The sequence below is a fragment of the Ailuropoda melanoleuca genome, chromosome 3 (assembly GCF_002007445.2).
Source record: "Ailuropoda melanoleuca isolate Jingjing chromosome 3, ASM200744v2, whole genome shotgun sequence".
In the NCBI taxonomy this organism is placed as follows: domain Eukaryota; kingdom Metazoa; phylum Chordata; class Mammalia; order Carnivora; family Ursidae; genus Ailuropoda; species Ailuropoda melanoleuca.
This window is the reverse complement of record NC_048220.1, coordinates 89,089,589-89,111,373: the sequence shown is the minus strand read 5'-3', so window position 1 is coordinate 89,111,373 and position 21,785 is coordinate 89,089,589. Positions and strand designations below refer to the sequence as shown.

Here is a 21,785-nt window from a genome sequence, read left to right as displayed (position 1 = left end):
AATCAACCCAAGCTAGTAATGGAGTCTTCAAGCCTAGGAAAAATATGTAAGTTTATTGCAAAAGATAATATCCCATTTAAAACAGTTTAGAAATTTACAAAACCTTTCATTGTACATAGTCTTTAAGAAGGTGCTCTATAGATGAACTGGTATGAAGTTCCAAGTATAGTGAGTACCTATTTTTTTTAACTACAGAGAAAGCAGCTACATAAACTTTTGCAACTGAAGTTGATGTATCGGTCCTTTTCCCTTCAGTTTTATAAAAGCAATTTTTTTCTAAATTAATATCTCTCCATAAAACCATATAACCTCAAGTACAGCATTTCTGTAGAATACCATGGTAGATGTTACAGAATACTTTACAAAGAAGTGATTTCACACGGTAGGTGAGTATAGAGGTTTGGCGTCTGGAACTGTGTGTTCGAAACATAGAGATGATCATTTTCGTTCAGCAGAAAGTTGTTTACTGAACACATTTCCCTCCCAACTATTTAAAATGTTCAATATTCAGAAGAGACCCCCTTCCCGGTTTCAGGTTGGTGGCCTGAGCAGTGCTGTGTTGTGCTTTGGTATAGAATTGTCATAGCCTCATTTGTTGTTGTTTTGTTGTTGTTGTTGTTCTGGAAATGTCAGCATTTTCCAACCCCAATTTCATTTAATTCAGTTGAGGATTTATCTCAGGTCCCCAACTCAGTGTAAGTGTATGACAAAGGGGCTTCGTTATCCAAGGGTTGAATTTTCCTTTTTGTGTGAGTTACCTCAGGCATTCTTCATCATTCCCGGCTAACTCAGGCAAGTGATCTTGCTCAGCTCTGGGTCGTTCTGCATTCTGCTTATTTTGATGTTGGAATGTGCACAGAGCTTATAAAGTAGGTAGAGTAGGTATTTATATCTCCATTCAAGAGTGGACAGACAGGTCCTGAAAATTTAAGCAATTTGCCAAGGTTAGTGCAATAGACTATTCTGTTGTCTGGGTCTCTTAATTCCAGGAACAGGATTATTTTCATTCTAGCATGCTACCCGAGAATACAAATTAATTTGAAATTTAGCATAAACAAAGCAAATTAAGATGGAAGCTCTACTATGAGATAAAATTATGTAAGAGATCCCAAATGATCTTGTCTTACTGGATTATCTTCTGTGCTGTTCTTTTCCACTGTTGGGGCCAACTGAGAGTTGATTGTGTGGATACAGAAAGATCTGTGGCTTTTAGCCAGTGGTAGCATATCTTATTGAAATGTGACTTCTTAAGTATGACAAGTGTATTTATCTTAATTCCAACTTAGTGTTATGTATTCCGGTCTCATTTTGTGGGTTTAAACATTACACTAGAAACAGAATGAGAACATCTTGAATGACATTCCAAGACTTAAATAGTGCAAGCTGAGACTCTTTGCCAAATTTTCCTCTCGCTCCCACTGAAATAGCTTTGTGCACTGCAGCACGGTGACAGGGAAAGGTGAAGCTGTCGGCGTGGTTTGTTCAGTCTCAGTTTGCAGTGGGGTACGTACATCCCACGTCCACTCTGCAGACTCTAACTCAGACACCTGATCTTCAGCAAAGGGGATTATGAAATGCCTTCTTCACTGAATGCTTGTTGAGCTTTAGGACCCCTTTTCTAAGCAGCATCAACGCAACCACAGGCTGGTAGAGAATTTAATGCAAAGGATACAAGACTTTCTAACCTACCCCTTATACCCAAGAGTATGTAGCAATTAATTCTATTACTTTAGTAGTTTGTTCAGCCATGCAAGTTTGACTGGACTGACATGAATGAGGGTCTTGCCAAAAGAATGAGTCAGACTTCAAAAGAATTCAGACTTTGGGAAGGAAAGGTCTTTAATACTAAAATGGAAAAAAATACGTCCTCATCCCCAGTCCTGCTGCTTCTTCAATCAGGTGACCATCACCTGGTCATCACAAAGGGAGATTGTGAAGATTAGTATACTTTGGAACAAGGCTGTTGCTGGGCTGAATGAACAAGAACCTGTGTTGTGTTCTATCTTAGTCTTATGTTACTGGTAAGATGAAATGGACAGACAAGCTGCTGAATCTCGTGGTCTTAAATATTGCAGGGACATTACCTGTGGAATCTTAAAGTTCAATCCCAAACCAGGTCCCACCCATTTGCCGACATGTCTCAGGCCCCAGGCTGAGAACATGATGGTTTAAGGCAGGCCCTGCATCAGTTACAACTGCAGGATAGCCATACCACCAAGTTCCTTATAACCTGCTGTAACCTCACTCTGTCACAGACTATAAAGCCCACACAGCATGAGATGACACATCCTTGATTTGGGATCTGAAGGCTAATTAAAAATGAAAATGACCCAACCCACCAGGTGATCTTGTATTTTTATGCCCTACTACTTTTGTTGTGCTTCTATATGCCAATATCTTAGAAAACTGCCAGTTTACGTGTCTAAATTTTTTCTGGGTTATCTGCTTATAACGCTCCTCTATCTTCCTTTTATGCACAACATTTTTTTTTTTTTCTTTTGGGATGATGAACCCAGGATGGGAAGGAAGTGTTTAGCATCATGGAGGTGTTGGAAAATGTGATAGGGTTTTGCTCACGGTAGGAACCAAGACTCTCAAACAAGAATGTGGCCTGGTCATGTGTGACAGCGAACTAGGCAAGTGATCACTCTAGGGTCCATGAAGTCCTCAGCAAGCAGCGTCACTCATTCAGGTGAGATTAGTGGTCAGGTGTCCAGCAGCAGATAGACCAGCCCCTAGTCTTTCCCATTTCACAAGTTGAATGGCTAACTACCTGGGGCCTGTGCTAAGAACTAGAGAAAGCCTGAAGGCAGCGGTTTCCCCACCTTGGGGAGGTTTGTGGGGAGGGCAAAGGGAATGGACCCAACAAGCTCAGATCCACCAGAAGCATTTCTTCTTCACTTTCTTGGTTTTCCTCCTTAAGTCCTGTTTCTCAGGGACTGCAGGTTCTGCTGGGGACTTTGGTGGGGGAGATGTCTCCCCCACTGGTTCCGCTTCCTCCAGACTCTGTAGAACTTCATGGAACCTGCCTTCCTGCTGCCGAAAATCATATTCTACACTGAAAAACAGAGAGGAGAAGGAAGGAAAGTAAATTCAAATCAGCATATATTGATTTAGCATCACCAAGGGTCCAACTGACATGGAAGAGTGTAGGCTTTGAGATCTAGTCCCACGTGCTCAGGTACCTACTGACCTTGGGAAGACTGTGCCAGCCCTCTCAACCTCCAGTTCCTCATGGATTGAACTGGCACCTGAAATACTTTCCTTGTGGGGTTGTGCTTAAGTCTAAATGAGACTCGTAATACGGCAGCCTGAGAGTAGGTGTTTAGTAAATATTGCTCCGATCTCTCTTGCACATTTATTTAATGCTATTAATTATTAATTCTTTTTATACATTTTGCACAAAAACTGCCTCATTATAGAAGATTAAAATAATATAGACAGATATACAATAAAACTGACAACTCAGTTTCCTCATCAATAAAATGGACACAACAGCAGCAACAATCTCAAAGATTTCTTTGGAATTAATACGTATGTTAACTAAGTGAGAGAATACAAAGGAAGTACTTAGAGCAGTACCTGGCATGTAGTAAGCCTTCCATATTTGTTAGTTCCCATTAGTGTTGTTATTATTATCATCATTACCATTATTACCACTAATACATTATGTCTTGCTCTCTGCCTTGCTTCTCAATTTAACAATGTGGCTTGGAGGGCTTTCCATATACACTTACCTCCTAGTATTCCTCAATGTAGACATATTTAAATATTTTCCTTTAATGGACATTTCTTAATCTTCATTTTTTCTTTGCTATTTGTTTTGTGTGTTTTGGAGTCATTAATGTACAGACTCCATTGTATTATCTGTACACAGGTCTGTGAGGGAAACATGATGCATTTGGGGACTGATGTTTCCCAAGGGTTGAGAGAGTCAGAAGTCAGAAAGTACAGAACCTCTGGCTTGTTCACAGTGGGAGCTCACACTAGGTACTCACACTTTCCATGTCCTTGAGGGCTTGAGAATCAGGCCTGCAGGTGTGTCAGGGTTTGTCGGCTTGACTCATAATCTGGCTCAGTTTCCCCAGAAGCTGGAGAGCGGGCCAGAAAGAATGAATTCTGCAGATGCCCCTGAAGGCTGTGCATGGGCTCTCTCTGCCCTTAATTGTCCACTTTCCTCCCTAGGAGATTTACTTATGGAGGGGTTTCCACTGCCGAGATGATTATAAGAAGACTCTTAAGCTCTTAGCTGTGTTACCACCTGGTTTCATTCTAGAGGTCTCAGATGGCCCAAGATGAGTAACCAGTATAGGAGTGTGGAAAGTGGAGGAAATGCAGAGTCACAGAAACACTTCATTCTCCTTGCTTGGCAAGGAAGGAAATGAAATGTTTCTTATGGAAGACAGAAGACCCTCACATTGGTTTGTGATGTGGCAGGACAGTCCGAAGCCTTTCTACCCAGCAAGGGACAAAAAGGGCTATCATTGAAGGGACACTTGTCCTTATCTACTATCCCCATGTCACCTCACAGAGACCCAGGATCAGAGTAAGTGCTGCTGGAAAGACAAATCATGATTGTTACATATGACTGATGAAGCCCCTAAATGGGCATCCCAAGATGGAAAAGCTGAAGAGTCAGAAGAGCCAGATGGCATGTTTTGTAGCCAGAGTGATGGGATGTCAGTGCTTAGGGAGCATCGCGAAGCTGTTTCTGATTATTTTGTTTCTGTATTTTTGATAAGCGTCACCCAGATTTCCTCCTTGATGTCATCCTTTCTTTTTCCATTCCTCCCTGGTCTCTTCTATAGGGACATACTCCTGGCTGGATGACCTATATAATGGCTATATTTTTCAAAGCAAAGCTCCACAACTGATTAGCTGTGAGATCTTGGGGAAGTCATTTATTATTTTTTTTAAGCCACAGTGTTCTCATCTGCAAAATGAGCGTGGTACCTACTCATAGGATTTCAGTGAAGTTTAAAGGATATGCATGTACAACACTCACTCAGCTCAGAACAAGGCACCAAGTATTCAGCCAGTCATTCAACAAATATTTATTGAGTATTACCCATGTGCCAGACCCTGTGCTAAGTGCTAGGGAAGGAATGGTAGACAGATAGATAGACATTATTTCTGGCCTCCTGATACTGGTAGTCCAGGGGCTCTGGGTCTTCAGTACATGCCAGTCAACATCAAAAGCAATTAGGGACATTTTAACCAAAGCCCAGGATTTGCCAGGTCACTAAACAGAGGCATCCACAAAATCAAGAACTGAGGCTTTCACTTCAGGATGCATTATCCAGCACTGCACTCCTCTTTATCACTGGGAATGGGGTGAATTTTTATCTGCACTACCTGCATCTCACCCTCACCAGTGGGAACTTAAGGAGATGGATTCAGAGGCTGGGGAAGAGTTGGTCTCCAACAACCTCTGCATTGCTTCAAGGAAAGCATTTAAAGCAGTAAGTTGCAAACTCTGATTCTTACCCCCACTAGCACTAGTTCACAAATAGGGGACATCCACATTCACAGTTCTGCTACATCCGAAAATATTCCTAGCCTTCCCCCCAAAGCACAAAAATAACCTCCATCCTAGAGCAGCATATAGAGCCCAAGAAAATGGGTACCTCCTGCTCATTCTCAGAATGTCCTGTGCTTTATGGTATAGGATAATCCATCCATCTACCCAATCAGCCAGACAACCATCCATTTATCTAACCAGTTATCCATCCATCCATCCATCCATCCATCCATCCATCCATCCATCCTCCATACCATCTAGCCATCCATCCTACCGACCATCTAGCCATCCAGCCAGCCAGCTATTTATCCTGCTCTTGGCCTGACACTGTGCTCAGTTACAGGGATAATAGTAAGATAGAAAGATGTGGAGGCTGTTCTCATGGATTTTACATCCCAGCATGTGAGATAGATGATTAAACTAACAATTGCTTTACAAATTACTTTCCATTTATCTCAGGTACACCTACCTTCCAGCTGTTCATGCCTACATCTCTACCAAAGTTTATGAACATACACATAAACTGGCCTCCTTCTTTTCCTTATATGTAACTTTTCTCTGACTTGACAGTTCAAACAAACAAATGACAACAACAAACCACTTGAGTTTGTTAAGATTCACAATAGTGTCCCAATACAAATTAGAAAAAATAATGCTCTGGGGGATTCCAGAATATGTATAGAACTGGCATGCCTGGAGAGAGAAGAGCCAGGAGACAGAATGTTAACTCTGTCTCATCATCACAAATTAAGGTTCAGCCCAATATAGAGAATAGAACAGGGAATCTCAAGTGGAACACTCCTGGGTTCGAACTGAGGATATACCACTTACTGGCTGGGTGACCTTGGGCAAGTTGCTACTCTTTCTGAGACTCAGTTGAAAGCAGGAATTATAAAGCTACTTCGCTGGGTAGTTGTGCAGATGGAACAATAACAGGTGAAATGTCTTCATGTAGGATATGGTGTCTGCCCACTTCACTCTTCACTAAGACTTTTGTCTTCTTATCTTAGGAACTGAATGCCTTACCTCCTCACTCAGATCTTTAGCTTTTCAGTAATTGTACACCTTGTCAGCAACATCACTCTTCACTCCTCCCCTCCATATACATTCAGGGAAGAATACACTTTTTATGTTTCTATGGAAACACCACAGGTTTCCATTATAATCATTAGGGCTTAGGGAGCTCCCTACCCTCCTCCTGCAACTATCCCCACTGGTCTTGACAATTTAAAGGGGATTGAAAGTGACTTTCTTTTCAAGGCCAGGCAAATAGCAGAGTATAGGGAAGCATGTACAATTTGGAAATAAACTGACTAATGTCTTTTAGGCCAAAGCAATTTATTAACATAAAGGAAAATTGTCACTTTTCTTCCTTTTCATCCATTTGACAAACTCCTGTTTAGTTTGGAGGGAGGAGAGGTAGTGTATTTTGTTTTGGTAGCAGCTGCCTTATAAATGGGCAGGGGCAGTGACCCCTCTCTCATTTGTTTTCATTTTGAAGCTGGGTAGAGAAGAGGAGGCACCCCTCAACTTCTTACTTAGCCAACCCACACCAATTCAACAACCTCTTGAAAAGGGAAATAAGCTGCCTACTTGTTAAGAATTCAAATAAACTCTTAGCAGAGGGTTCTTTGTAGTTCTGGGGAATGACTGTCTGACTTGGGCTTGGTATCAAGGTAGAACACCAGTAACTTTTCCAACCTCACCTCCACTTCTTTTCTTCCTCTTAATCTCCCCACCCTGACACCCTTACCATCTTCTGCCACTCATATTCCACAGGGAGAAGAGCAGTGTTGAGTTCTTAGCTTGTGCAGAGCTCTGGCTCACAGCTTGGGACAAATGGTAGTCAAGAAATTGTTACAATATGGGATTCAGGCCTGGAGCTATTAAGATAGTCTAGAGCACTCAAGGTCTGTGAGGTTAGTCCTTTGAAGATGCTTGAAATACCTAACACCTGGTTCAGGGGTGCCCAGTTTACTGGGGAGACTTAGAGCCCTTTCTGCCCAAGATGCCTGTGCATGGCACCACACTGCACTTAGAAAGTGAGCTGTGTGTAAAGCAGGAATGGAAGAGAGCTTTCAGGTTTTCTTCTTGAGGGCACCTCACTAATCTAGCTGACAGATCAATGCTTCAGCCATCATGGTAGGTGAAAAGTAGAAGGTAATTGGAAGGCATTAGAAGCCTAAGTCATAGTTTGTCTAGAAGAAGAAATAGTGAGAAGAAAAAGTAGATAAATACATAGGTATATAAGCAAACAACAGAGCCAGGTTCTGGATGCAGTTCAGATCTGTGTTTTTATTTTACCCTTACAATAGCCCGGGAAGATGGGAAGATGGTTATCCCCATTTAACTGACAAAGGGATTGGCAAAGCGAAGTCACACCATGAGTTATGATCAGAATCTAAGCTTGGCTTCCTGACTCCCAGTCCTTTGTTTTTCCTAAAGGGGGATCAAATGTTTTAGCCCAGGGCTTGGCTATTACCGGGGTCTTATTCTAAGAAAAAAGAAAGAATGAGAGTCCTGCACCGTGTTAGGTCTTGCCTAACATATGATATTTAAGTGAATAATAATAACAGTAATGAGGAGAAGTAGGAAGATGGGGAGGAGGAGGAAGTGGAGAGAGAGGAGGGGTGGCAGGAAGACAGGGAGAACTACTACTACTCTCATTTACCAAGTGTCATCTGAATTGTGGACACTATACTACAAGTTCAGTCATTTTCGCATGTCTCGTGTAATTCTCACAGCCCTGTGAGAGAGCTGTTAACTTCATTTTACACATGAGGAAACTGAGGCAAGGGGAGGTTAAATATTCTGCCAGGAGCACACTAGTAAGTGACGGGGCCAGGATTTATGTCTACACTGTCCAGCTCCAAAGCTTACATACTAAGATATACTGCGCTGAAAGAACATAGTAGTCACTATCTGTGTGAGATCCTACCTGCCAAATGTGTATGGGGTGGGGGTGGTGAGGTGGTGCTGATCAAGGCCTGGTGCACCTTAATGACCTTACAACCCCTGTGGAACCAGACCAAACCCGGGGCTGGGCCGCATGGAGGGCACTTTACGACCCAGCTGTCTGATGCACTTCATAGTCGTTTCTAGCTTGCAGGGCAATTCTGACCATGAGGCTGCATTCTCAGAAAAGATGGCACCTCCTTAAGAGGAAGCTTACTCAAGGTCCTATAGGGACTCAGCAAGCTTGGGGCTACTGTAGGCTGCTGAGGTCTGTGGTGGGCTCTTTGCACTTCCTTCTTAGCAGGTGAGTCTTGCTTTTTTAGAAAGAGAAATGGTGACAAGCCTCTGCCATAAACCATACACTTCAGGCAAGTTGGCTGAGAAATTAATGATCCACAACATCTCGCTGAAGACAAAACACCTTCCAAACCCCTCTCCATCTCTTCATCATCTCTGTCGGAGTGCTTCTGTGGCCCCTCTTGTCATAGAACCCAGGTGCACCACAGATTAGTGACCTTCCGCAACTTTCCTTTTTAAAGAATTAGCTGTAAGAATCAATGGAATCAATGAGGGTAGTTTGGTTCCTCTCCACTTGGATAAATCACACCACTTTGAAAAGTGTCTCTAGGGAAGAATTATAGTCTGGGAAAGTAGGAGATTTTGTTAGTTTGTTTTCTTTTCCCCCTAGCCTGGAAGGGATGTTGTTCCTAACACTTTCTTCTAATGACCAGTTTGCTCATTATTTATAAAGTATAATTTTAAGCTTCACAACTTGCAGCCTTTTTAATTTGGCAAGTGTACCCCTTCTCCTAGGGCCTCTGTCTGCTGACAAGTCTTCAGAGAATTGCAGGTTCTCTTCTTGATACATCCTAATAAGTAGGACCAAGCTGTAGAAATCTTCACTGCTGATCGCTGTCTTTGAAAGAAATCCGTGCCCTGCATTCTGTGGCTCTGTGTCAAGAAGGTCTTCAGGTTAGGCCCTCAGAAAAGGCAGGTCATCTCAGAGAACTTTAACGTGTAGATTCAGTGATTATGCAAGGTCAAAGGTCAGAGGGGCAGGGGGAGGAAAATCTCCTGAAAGCAGGATTGGTTTGAGCTCTGGCTGCATTGAATCTTGGACAAATTTTCATGTAACCCCTCTGAGTCTCAGTTTCCTCATTTGCAGAGTGATTACAATAACCATACCCCCATTTTAGGTTTGTTGGGAGTCCGAAATGAGATGACACATGTATAATGTTTAGCAAAGCATCTGGCACCATTCCTGGTTCAACAAACAGTAATGATTGTTACATTAACTTGACAGAGAAATAAAGATTGGGTCATTCTGTGGTCAACCGTGGCCTCTGTGCCAACGGCCATCCATTTGTTATTCCTGTGAAATTCTAAACTTGATTGATTTGATATTTATGGTATGTTTCAGCCTCTTTAGCTATTAATGCATTAAATTAGGTTTTATTTTTATTTCAGATAAATTGCTGATGCTATAAATCCTACTTTCTCCTTGCATTCTAGGGAGGGGAAGAAAGGGATAAAGCTACTGAGAGAAATGGGGGCTAGAAGCAAATGTCTTGGGGATTAACCTCTCAGGGCTCAGAGAAATTTCCATATGTACTTCGAACTCTATGTCTGTTTCCTCAAAAGAGAGAGCTTGAGCCATGCTTGTTGGCAGTTGTTTGGGGGACGCTGGATGGTATTGCCGTAATGTCCCTGTTCCAGCGTTTGCAATAAATGGTGCTCAGTCCATATAGAAGTGTGGTGAGGGCCGCAAACGCATCTGTGATTACTCAAAAGAACAGATCTACTGGGTAATTTATAATTATTTTTCACTGCGGACTTCATTGCTGGCCAGAGGGAGGACTGTGGCTGGAAGGCAAACACTCTCACAGTTCACCCAGCTCCACACTGGCAGAGCATCAGAAGCAGACAAAAGGAAAATACTAAATAATTTAAGTGGAAAGTGGGTTACTAAACCCACAGGCCTGGGTGCATATTACATTTCTAGTAAAAAAAAAAATGCCTTTTTCTGTAGTTAGGTAGTAGCTTTAAGTGGCAGGCAAGGCCAAGACCCAGTGGTCAGAAAGCTTCCCTATAGAAGGAAACTCGAGGGAGATACTCAGCGCCACTGACTGTGTGACCCTAGGTGGCTCATGTAAGTCTCCAGAGGCTCTTCCCTTGGTAAGGTGCAGGCCTGGCTTTTCTCCTGCAGGGCACACAGCTGTAAGGCTTTGGCCTGTGTTCCAGAGAGGCTCCTTTTGATGAGTTCTGAATATCAAAACTGTAAGGGAATGACACCGGGAACAACGGGAAAGCTGGTTGTGAGTTACAAAGAGAGTGCTTGCAGCAAATCTCTTTTCGAATATCCTTCACTTCTCTGTCTGGTTCAGAAGGAGCTGTAACAGCAGAGGAATCGATACGGGTGAAAAGGCAGCCCATGGTCTGTGGGGCTTGAGGAAATGAGAGGATGGTGGTGGAGGCTGCTGGCATTCAGTGTCGTGCAGACTACCTGGTCCAGGAGCACGGGGTTACTACACCTCTCTCCCAAGAGGGGGTGGTGGTGAGGGGCAGCACTTTGCACACCCCCTCTAGCTGGTGTTTGTGATTGTTCCTCCAGGACTCGCCAGAGGATAGTTCTTAGCATTTGGACTCTTGGCTTGGGAACAGAATTGGGCTTTAATTGGTCTTAACCTTAATTGGAGGAGGAATGTCAGCAGAGATTGCCCTTCTGTTCCTGATCTCAGATGAGGCCTGAGGAGCTGCGAGATGTGGCAGGAAGGAGCGACTACAAATGAATCCCCTAAGTAATGCATAATGCAAGCCTGGGCCCCAAAGTGGACTGACAGAGACTCATTTTCTCTTCCCTTTGGAAACAGGAGGCCTCAGGAGTTACGCTTACTATATAAGCAAGCCCCCTGACCTCCTCTTCCTTTACCTTTGCGTCCACTCTCACTTGCACCCCCTAGTTAGGTCTGTATAGGACCGTTTAACCCTATCATTAGTAGAAAGGCAAATCATCTTTCCAATGATGGATTTAAAACAAAAGCTATTTGCTGGGCTATTTTATTAGCAAGAATTTTCTTTTCATGGGCATGTGGTCTGGGTTGTCACCAAAGTTTCTAGTAAATCAACTGCCATCTCCTCCTTTCAAGACCCCGATTTTGGGGTGTCTGGGTGGCTCAGTCAGTTAAGCGTCTGCCTTCGGCTCAGGTCATGATCCCGGGGTCCTGGGATAGAGCCCCGCATTGGGCTCCCTGCTCGACGGGCATCCTGCTTCTCTCTCTCCACTGCTTGTACTCTCTCACGCATGTGCACCCTTTCTTTCTCTCTCTCAAATAAATAAATAAAATCTTTAAAAAAAAAAAGTCCCTGATTTTACTTAATTTAGTGTCTCTTAAGCTTTATTGGAATCAGACCTTCCCAAGGAGCTTGCTGTAACTACAGATTTCTCCTATTCTTCACCCCACCTCTTACTCCAGCAGGTTTGGGGGTGAAGTCCAGCAACCAGTATTCAGATACCCAGGAGACTCCCATGCAGGTGGTCCATGATCACCCTTTGAGAACATTACTTAAGGCTTGCATCTAAAACACAAACCCTCATGATGCCCTTGGCTGAGGGGAACTCAGCCATGTAACATTCTACTGACACCCCTCCAATAGGTCTGGCCTCTGAAGGCAGCATGCTGTGGAATCTAACTAGCAGGCCCTAGAACTGAGTCCCAATCGTGTCACTGCCACGTACTAGCTTCAGAGTAACTGTGCATGTTCCTCACTCTCTCAGTCCCGATTGTCTAATCTGAGTACTGTGCAAGTATTTCAGCCTCAGTTGCCTCATCTACAAAAGGGGAGTATTTTTTCTGTCTCACATGGTGGTGAGGATTAAATGTGAGAGCAAAAGGTATTTATAATGACCAGTAATAATAGATGATCTCCTTATTTCTTTCCCCTAATTTTCTTCCCAACAGATTTCTGCCCTCAGCTAGCTTGTCATTAATTGTAAAAATCATCAAAAAAAGTCATATAAACTGACTTCCCATTAGGATGTATGTAGTTTATGAATCATGAGAGTTTAATCTGGTTGTATTATTATTGCTGATGAAACAAATCATCACAAATTTAGTGGCTTAAAACAACACAAGTGGTACTCTTAGACCTCTGGAGATCAGAAATCCTCCAGAAGTGTAAATCACAGTGTCAGCAGAGCTGTGTTCCTTCTGGAGCTCTGTGAGAGAGTCTGTCCCTTGCTTTTTCCACCTTTTAGATGCTGTCCACATTCTTTGCTTGTGATTTCCTGTCTTGAACCTCTGCTTCTGTTGTCCCATCTCCTCCTCTGACTCTGCATCTCCTGCCTCCCTCTTCCCTTTATAGGGATCCTTATGATTAAATTGGGCCCACCTGGACAATCCAGGCTACTCATCCCATCCCAAGATCCTTAACCACATCTGCAAAGTCCGTTTTGCCAGGTAAGGTAACATAGTCACACGTCCAGGAATTAGAAACAGACATGTTTCAGGGCCATTATTCTACTCACCACACTGGGTTTTGATGTTTTACCAAGAGACACTGCAGATCTAATGTCTTAAACCTCTCTCCCAAAGAGATCATTGGGGCAGTTCAGATACCATGGAAGGGAGATATTTATTTGAGCATGGAAGGAGTTTGTGGTTTGCCACTAATCAAACTTTGCCTTTCCAACCACAGCCGGTACAGAAGTACTGGGCAATAATGTTTGTTGGCCATGATGAACGAGGATCTCAATGTCCTGTGAAATTGCAACAAGCTCTCTGAGTCATCAAAGGAAGATTTGATTAGGCTCCATCTTGTTGAGAGTATGTAGCATTCCAGGTACCTGAAGATCGACAATCTTTGTCTACATTAGGTGGTTGTTTGATTCAGTTAAAAAATATCCACTGAGGACCTGCTGCATAGAAGCCTTCCTTCCCCAATAAGAACATTTGAGTAATTAAGACCCTCCACTTCCCCACCTAAGGGCAGGTGCACACACAAATGGTAACAATTGCTTTACTTTTGGGCAATCTAAATAACTGTCTCCAACCCACCATTACTTTTCATCCTTGCCCCAGTCAATGTAGCCATTTCATTTTTTGACAAGTAGCTACTGAGCACCAACTAGGTACTAGACACTGGCCCACAACTTTGAGATATTAGCCATTTACTGAAGGAAAGAAACTCCAACATTATATTATAACACAACAGGATAAATGGTATATCAGAGGGGCATGCATGGCATGGGGTTCCTCCACAGGAAGGAATGTAAGGCTACCCAGAGGAACTGGCTTTTAAGTTGCAAGAGGAAATGTCCAGACAAGGCAGGGCAGAAGAGGCATTCCAGGAAATGAGGAAACTTATGCAAAGGCATCAAGGCATGGGGCGCCTGGGTGGCACAGCGGTTAAGCGTCTGCCTTCGGCTCAGGGCATGATCCTGGTGTTATGGGATCGAGCCCCACATCAGGCTCCTCTGCTATGAGCCTGCTTCTTCCTCTCCCACTCCCCGCTTGTGTTCCCTCTCTCGCTGGCTGTCTCTATCTCTGTCAAATAAATAAAATCTTAAAAAAAAAAAAAGGCATCAAGGCATGATAGAACACACAGTATTTGAAACTAGCCAGAGTGCTCTGTGGCTGAGGAGAAATAGGAGACGCAGCAGATGAGAAGGTTGTATCACATTCAAAGGGCCCTAAAAAATTCGCTAAACACAACAACAGAAACCAGGACAAAATTGTTTAGCAGGGGAGTGACAGGTTAAGATTTTACTTTTCAGGTAATTTAGCAATCAGTGTGGAGGATTACCTGGGATGGGGCAAAGGGGTCCTATGGCAAAAAGATGAGGTAATGTTCAAGTGACAAACGATGAGGGCCTTAACTGACCAGAGACAGAGGAGATGAAGCTAAGGGGATGGATTTAGCAAGTAGGATTAGTAGCCAGTTTGACGTGTGCTGTGAAGGAGAAGAGTGAGGCAGCGGGAACTAAAGTTTCTGAAGTCATGGTTAATGTTGTCGAGCAAAATAAGAAATAATAGGGAGAGAATAAGGAGTGTGTTTTGAGAAATGATGAAGTTGAGGTGGCTTTGAGATATCAATATGGAAATGTTTATAGGTAAACGAAGAGAGAGAGAAATCTCATGAAAAAGGTAGGGGAGGGTGGTGTCACAGAAATAAACTCAAAACCCATGAGTGCAGTGGAAACCATGAAAAGAGGCTAAGGCTGAGAGGAGGAGGCAGGAGAGAGCTGTCCAGGTAGACGCCCCCCCACACAACAGCTCTTTTGCTGCTCTCTCTTCTCTAGAACCTTTTGAACCTTCCATGGCCCACCTCTCCTTTCGCCCATTTCAGATGGTGAGTGGGCAGCTTGTTCCTTGTTTGCATTTCCTAAGCAACATGCTTAGATGGGAGTAGAAAAATTTTTATGAGAAAGACTTCCTTTTCTTTTCCCTAAAACATCTGAAGCATTTAGAACTTAGACCAAGCAGATTTTTCCTGGGATTTATGTCCAGAAAATAAATGCATGATTGATATAGCCAAAAACCTCCAAAGAGGCTCTGTGATTATTTTTTTTAGAGTGACCATAAAGACAAAGTGCTGGAAAAGCAGAGAACAGGTGAGAGATGGAGGAGGGATGTAGTGTAGAGGGACCCCATGGCCTTGAGAAGAGGAAAGGGAGCTTATTCCTTAGGGCAGCATTTCCCAAGCTTCGTGGTTCATTCACCACCTTCTAGGCCTTTGTGAAACTCCCCACACCATCTGCACATTGACTTACTTTTATTTTTCTCTCTAAATCAATTCACTTTTAAACTTGAACACGTATCGAAAACAAGTAATATCACTTTTGAAAATGGAGACCTGCATCACTTACAATGAATACATACAGGGACTGGTTTTCAAAGTTAAAGACTTCAGTAAAAAAATGTAAAATGATTACCCTCTGGCTGGACACTGTTGTTTGCCTATGGCTATGAACCTGAGACCTGCTCTCTCTTGGCAAAGAAGTGTGATAAGCAAGCATTAGAAAGGCTTTGAAGATATTCCAGTACCAAACTCAGATTTCCCCCACTAGACAGTCAGAAGGATTGAAATAAATTTGAAAAAAGGACAACCTTCTCACCAGGTAATTCAACGTTACTTAATGTTGGTACCACAGGTGGCATTCACCCAATCCTTTGAATAACTTGTCCTAGGATTAACACTGAGGAGAGGTGAAGAGAGTGGGGACTAAACAGCCTGGGACCAGCTTAAGGCATACAGGAAGCTCCCACATTCTTTCCTTGGTACCTACAGTAGTCACAATTCCAAGAATTCCATCCTTCCTGCTGTATGCAAGCCCCTGAGAGCCCCTGACAGTTATGCATGGGATCTGTAAGCATTGGTATTAGTGCTGTTCTCCTTGGTGAGGTAGGATCTGTCAGAATGATCCACAGTAAGAAGAAAGCCAAGGAGGCATGGGGTTGGGGTGCCCAGAGGGCTGTTCTTGGAGCAGGGAAAATGAGTTGGATGGAACCAATGACCTCACGTGTCTTGATGGAAGCATATAGCATACCCATAGCCTTTGGCTAACGAGGCCACTTGGAAAACCTTACATGTTGCTAACTTAGCAGCAACATCTCCACAGAAGAAGACCCAGCAGGCAACCTATCAGGCACCCATGCACTTTATGTACAATGACGGGGACTGGGACCATCCATCATCAGGGAGAGAGACTGCAGCTTAACAAGGCCTGGGGATGAGTATTTCACATCGCTTATTCATCGGTTTGTAAGATCTGACTTTCCAGGACACAACACAAGGTTTGAAGTCATTTGAAATTCTAAAAAAAAAAAAAAAAAGACAACTCTCATCTTCCCACTGTTACTCTGATGTGGATGTTGTTCTGATCTCTTTGCTTTCATCAAATTAATTGCCCATTCCTTCGCAATGACTTAGATACAAGGCTGTAGATACTGTCTGGGAGAGCAGTCTGGCTTTGAATGGTAAGAAGGGATGGATGCATACAATGGCTGTTCTTGGAAAACTGGAAAGGGATGTGTGCGTGTGAAGGTTTGCTAACCTGTGCAGGGGTGTAGCTTAATTTAGAATGTTTGCTTGGGATGTTTGAAGTACGTACTAGAAAAATGCAAACATTCTCAGACTTGTTGGAAGGTCATAGTTTAGCCAAATATTGCCACTTTTAATTCAGCATAAAATATCAGAACGGCAGGACCGAAAGGGACCATAGGGACCATCTAATTAAAAGCCCTCACTTTTCAGATGAGGAAACTCAGAGGCCAGAAATGATTTGTTCAAGACAAGGCCGTGAAACTCACAGTAGATTGGGAAAGAACCACTTGTCCTTCTCACTTACAGAGCTAAATAAAAAGTCATCTTAAGATGGTAGAAAATACAGCATCCCCTGCTTAAAAAAAAAAAAAAAGATTATCCAAAATTTAAATGGAATTTCATTAAAAATCATTCTTCTTGTTTGTGATGAACAGTTTTTTGTCCTTCCTAAATGTCTAGACATTCAATAATTTTTGTCCTCGTAATGATTAGGAAATTTGCTTAAGATAGGAGATATATTTTTAAAAAAGAGTAAAAAGGTAAGCAATTGATGAAACTGCCTATTTACACTTTCCAATACCACAAGCCTTTTCCCAGGCTCCCTTTTTTGAGGGGATATTTTACACTGAGATAAAGGGCATTTCCTGTGAGCGGTCCTGAAACTTGTGTTATTTGGTGAAAAGACATGGTCCTGTGACTCCCAAGAATAAGGAGTTGACAGTTCACTGAGAAAATTCCCAAGGCCCTAGGCCCTAAGTATAGGGGCCTTCTGACTTCTGTTTCCAGCACCCCCTGCCCCCCATTCCTTGTTAGGATGAAATCCCAGGGTTCCCCTGGAGAGAAAGAGAGATTTTAAAAAGAAGACACAGACAACACAATTGGGCTTCAATTTGCTCAGGCTCTTGCTGCCTTTCTCCTCCAAGAGAGAAAAGTAATAGAGAAAGCTCAACTGTATACTTTAGTCAAACAAAATTAGATGCCATCAACTGAAATGACTGCTTTTGACGACTTTTCTTCCATGCCACCGAAAGTGGACTGCCAGCTAAGGGGGCATCGATCTTTCTAGTAATAACAGTAATAAGCCCTTGCATTTGTACAGAGACTTGCAGTTATAAAAGGCATTCACAGAAATTAGCTTATTTGGGCTTCATGGCAACTCTTAATAGGGATAATTGTCCCCACTCCACAGATGAGACAACTGAGCCCCAGGCAGTTGAGCAGGCATCAGAATTGCAGATTTTGACTTCAAGTTTAGCATACTTACCACTCTATGATTTTTCCCATCTACCACTTATAAAAATCTACTTTATTATAGCAACCTTACCCTCTGCTAGAAGGAAATGATGTACTTAGTAATGAACACTAAGTGCTTAGCACGGTTCTTGACACATAGTATGTGCTTGGCAGGTGATATCTACCATTGAGGAAGAGGCTGTGCGGTGGAATAATTGAGATCACAGGGCTTGGGATCAGAAATCCAGGACTGGATTTGAGTCCTAAGTCTGACCCTGCCTGCTCTCTGAAAATGTTTGATGCAAACTGGGTCACATGGCTTAGCTTCCCTGAGGACATTGACACCTGCCCCACAAGGTGTAACTGTGAAATGAGATACAAATATGCACGCAGAGCTTAGCGCAGTGCCTATACTTAGTGTGCAGTAAGTGTAGGGCGATCAACAGGATTTGCTCCTAGACCTTATTGTAAGGAAAGAAAGCAATGTCTGCCTTGAAACCAGATGTTAACATTTCATAATTAAACACCTTGGTTTTTTTTTTTTTTTAAGGTTTCAGGTAGTCAAAGGCCTCCTGTCTTTGCCTGTTTCTTGAATTTCTGTGTCTCAGAGAGTTTACAAGGGTGTTCTGTGGCCCCCACAGTGTCTGCGCTCTACAGAGCAGGACTTGGTTGTGGCCGGGTACCTGTATATGATGCACGCCGTGTTCTGGCAGGTACTGCAATTGTTGAGATCTTGGCCCGTTCGATAAAAGTTGCGCCTGCAAGATAGAGCATTTGCTGGATGAATCTATGGGCTGCACACACTTTAGCTACTGGTTTCCTACAGCATAGCATTACCCCTCTAACTGGTAGCAATGCTCTAGAGTTGCACGACAAAGAGAGAAATAAGAAACCCACGATAATAGGACCTCACATTTCTAGAGGGCTTTATAAATGTTTGAGCACTTTCCTATCTGAGGTTTTCTTCATGCTGACAATAAGCCGGTGAGAGGAGTCAGTTACTCCTACCCCCACCAATAGCGAGGGAAACTGAGGGACTTTGTAAATAGAAGGGAGATTATTAAAACCCCTGACCATTTCATTCAGTGCAAGTCTATCACTGCAGTGCTTCTCTCTTATAAGGGAATGTTGGGTCTGATTCATATCAGCAAATGCCAGTTAATTACTTCTTCCCTCTCCTACCCTTTTGTTTATTAGCTTCAGCCATTCCTTCTTCCCAGTCTTTAGGGGGCACTTTTTCAAAGGACAAGCATTCCACACCTAAACAAATCATTGCCTTCCCCTCCCCAGCCTGGTGCTGAGTCACCCAGGAAAGCATTTTGTGACTTTTTCTCTTTGCAGAATTGTGATCTCATTTCAGTTTCTATTTAGTGGATCAGTGATGGACTGGCCAAATCCATCAAAGTGGTTAGTGGAGGGGAAGGTCAACGGTAACTTCAAGTCCTTTATAACAAACACACAAATAACTGAAATCCTGTGCAAATACGGCAACTTGCTAGAAGGATGGAGTGGGGGAAGTAGCTGTGTGCTGCTGTCATCATCATTTATTAACTGGCCCCCTCTTTATAAAAATACTTTTTGACCCTAATGTTTCACTGCCCCCCCTTTCTGCAGTCTGTTGATATCTAGAAAACACAACAAATGGCAATGGAAATCCACCAAAGCCTGGAAATGGATGAAACCCATTCGGAACAAAGGGAGGCCATTGGTTATGATTTGGGGAAACCACAGAACCTTAAAGACTTTGGACACATTTTATTAACAGAACCCAGCGCTCTCTCTCTGCCCCTGTCCTGGCAAGTGCCCTAACCCAGTAGTTTTCAATATAAAAAAATCCACCTTACCCTTCTGTGAGGGCCCGAGCTTTCTCCAAGTCTTGAATTACATTCAAAAGTACTTTAATTTTCTCTTGGTTCGAGTGCAGAGATTCCTCCACGGATTGCAACCTGCCTTGGAGATCACAGAGTTCCCCCCGTGCCAGGTGAATTGGATTAATCCCACCGGTCTCTCTGTTGCTCTGAAGTTTGGTCTCCCTTCTTGGAAGAGATTGGAGGTGATTGCTTCCTGAACAATTTTGAAACTCTACAGTGTCTGACTGGGTAGGGTTCTTTGTCATCTGCTCCTGACACGTGGGGGCAGAAATTGACACGCTGTTAGTTTTGAGTGACAACAGATCCTGGTGATTGTTACTTGAAGAGGAACAGTCTGAAGCCCCTCCTGAATGGTCAGGCTGGCTGTGGGAGCCTGGTGATGGGGAGCTGTGAGTCCGTGGAGGTGATGGAATACGTGTTTCCTTTGACCTAGATGACAGCGGGCCAAGGTCTTTGTCATCAGAGTTGTCTTTGGGCAAAAGCAATTCGGGGTTAAGTTTCCCTGTGCCTGTCATGTGGTTGGCATCGCTGGTGGCATTTAACCAGGAAGGGGATCTTTCTGAATCTGATAGTGGCACTGTTCTCCCATCACCTGGACACACGTCAACCAAAGGATGTACGGAGTTGCTTATGTCACCTGACTTGTCTGGGCTGAAAGTGGACTTTCTAGCTGCCCAGGTAGGACTGTGGTAAATATCATCTGGGACCTGAATGGCAGCAGTTGCTTTCTCTGAGGCCCTCCAAGTCCCTGCTTCCAAGCATACGCTAATAGGCCCATTGCTTTGCACCTTGGACATTCTAGGCGGAAATGGGTGGGACACTTTGACTCTTTGAGGCCCATCCTCAAGATGCTGAGCCAACCTTAAGTAGGCGAGGTCCGAGGATACAATGTCCTGTTCGGAGAGGTTGCCGTTGACCTGGATGGCACTTTGGGATGCTGCTGGCATTTCTACCAGGGACTTGCTGGCTGTGAGTCTCTTCCTTTTGAAAACTGGGAAATGCTTCCTGAGACTGGGGGAGGTTTGGATCGCAATATTCCGAAACCCCCCTGCCTTCTGGGACCTGGGGAAGGAGAGTGAGTAGGCGGGGAGGTGATGGTGCCTAGAGGCTTGAGTCTTGCCCATCACAGCTGGGTCCTCAGATGCTTGGACATCAACCTCAGCTAGGCCAGGTGGAGTCTTACCGGTCCCATCCTCCTTGAACCGTACCTGCTGAGATTTGCTCCTGCGATGGTGAGGTTGTTTCACGAACTCCACTGACTCTAGGCTGTTACGCTTTAGAAGCACAGGTCGCACTTTCATATTTTGCTGGGCCATTGAGCCTCAGTTGGAAGGATTGAGACCATACACTTCTCCGGGGCACATTTCCTTAGGTCTTTAGAGCAGCATCTAATGATGGCATCTCAGACTCAGAGATCTGCCAGCCAGGATGAAGTGGTCCTCTCCTCCGTGTATGGGAAGCTCTGTTGGCCATTCCCAGCCGGTAGATTCTCCTTGGGAGCTATCTGTAATGCTTCCCCTGCAGTTAAAACACTATTTCATCGTGGTGATAATTGCCACTTAGATAAACAATGAGTTAGGCTAATCATTAAACATCTGATCTACCAAGAGAGCTGGTGGGCTGTTTATCAAGAAAGGCTGGCAGGCGGTTCTGATCCTGGAAGAAGCTTGCTGTCTTGAACAAAAAGACAACAAAAGTACCATTTAGGGGATAGCGCCAGACTCCCAGTTTGTGAATTCCAAAAGAAACCTGCTACGTCTGGAACATACGGCTTCCTTTCCCAGAGAATCAATTTCCACTGTAAAACTGTAGGAAACTTAAACACATCTTCTTTCCGTAGCATGTAAACAGGTGGGGAAGTCAATGACCTGGGGGCTGGCTTCTTTGATGATACATGATGCCCTTAAGGGAACATCCCCATTTATGTCAATCACAAGTTCCTCCTTTGGGGCCATTGCTTTCTTTCATGCTGTTTCCCTCTTTGTCACAAAACCCAGTGGGGTGTGACCAGGATAGGATTGAGGCATCTGAAGGCATTCAGAGGGCAGGATCCCTGTCAGAGTGTCTTGGCTGAAGTTCACATGTAGGCAAAGTAAGCCTGGTCCACAGCCTCTGGAAATTTAAGCGAGAACTGAGTTCACTCAGCCTGCGGGCAGGGGACT

The 21,785-nt window shown here is 43.7% G+C and overlaps 1 protein-coding gene across 2 annotated transcripts; it reads right to left on the bottom strand.

The window, feature by feature from the left end:
* Positions 1-858: 858 nt before the first annotated feature.
* INSYN2B (inhibitory synaptic factor family member 2B) lies at positions 859-20,939 on the bottom strand. Of its 2 annotated transcripts, XM_034656753.1 has the most exons (4): positions 19,597-20,939; positions 18,436-18,510; positions 2,826-3,058; positions 859-919 (listed from the first exon to the last, which is right to left on the bottom strand). In XM_034656753.1, the coding sequence occupies exons 1-3, from the start codon at positions 20,937-20,939 to the stop codon at positions 2,872-2,874; spliced, it is 1,605 nt and encodes a 534-aa protein (XP_034512644.1). In that variant the 3' UTR covers positions 859-919; positions 2,826-2,871. The 2 variants fall into 2 exon arrangements, with proteins under 2 accessions (XP_034512644.1, XP_034512643.1); XM_034656752.1 differs by lacking the exon at positions 859-919 and having other exon boundaries at positions 2,711-3,058.
* Positions 20,940-21,785: the final 846 nt, after the last annotated feature.

Coding starts and splice junctions, on each gene's coding strand:
- INSYN2B (XM_034656753.1), bottom strand. CDS start 20,939: ATGGCCCAGCAAAATATGAAAGTGCGACCTGTGCTTCTAAAGCGTAAC. Junction 18,511..19,596: donor GCTCGGGCCCTCACAGAAGG/GTAAGGTGGATT, acceptor TCTATCTTGCAG/GCGCAACTTTTATCGAACGG. Junction 3,059..18,435: donor ACGGCGTGCATCATATACAG/GTACCCGGCCAC, acceptor TCTGTTTTTCAG/TGTAGAATATGATTTTCGGC.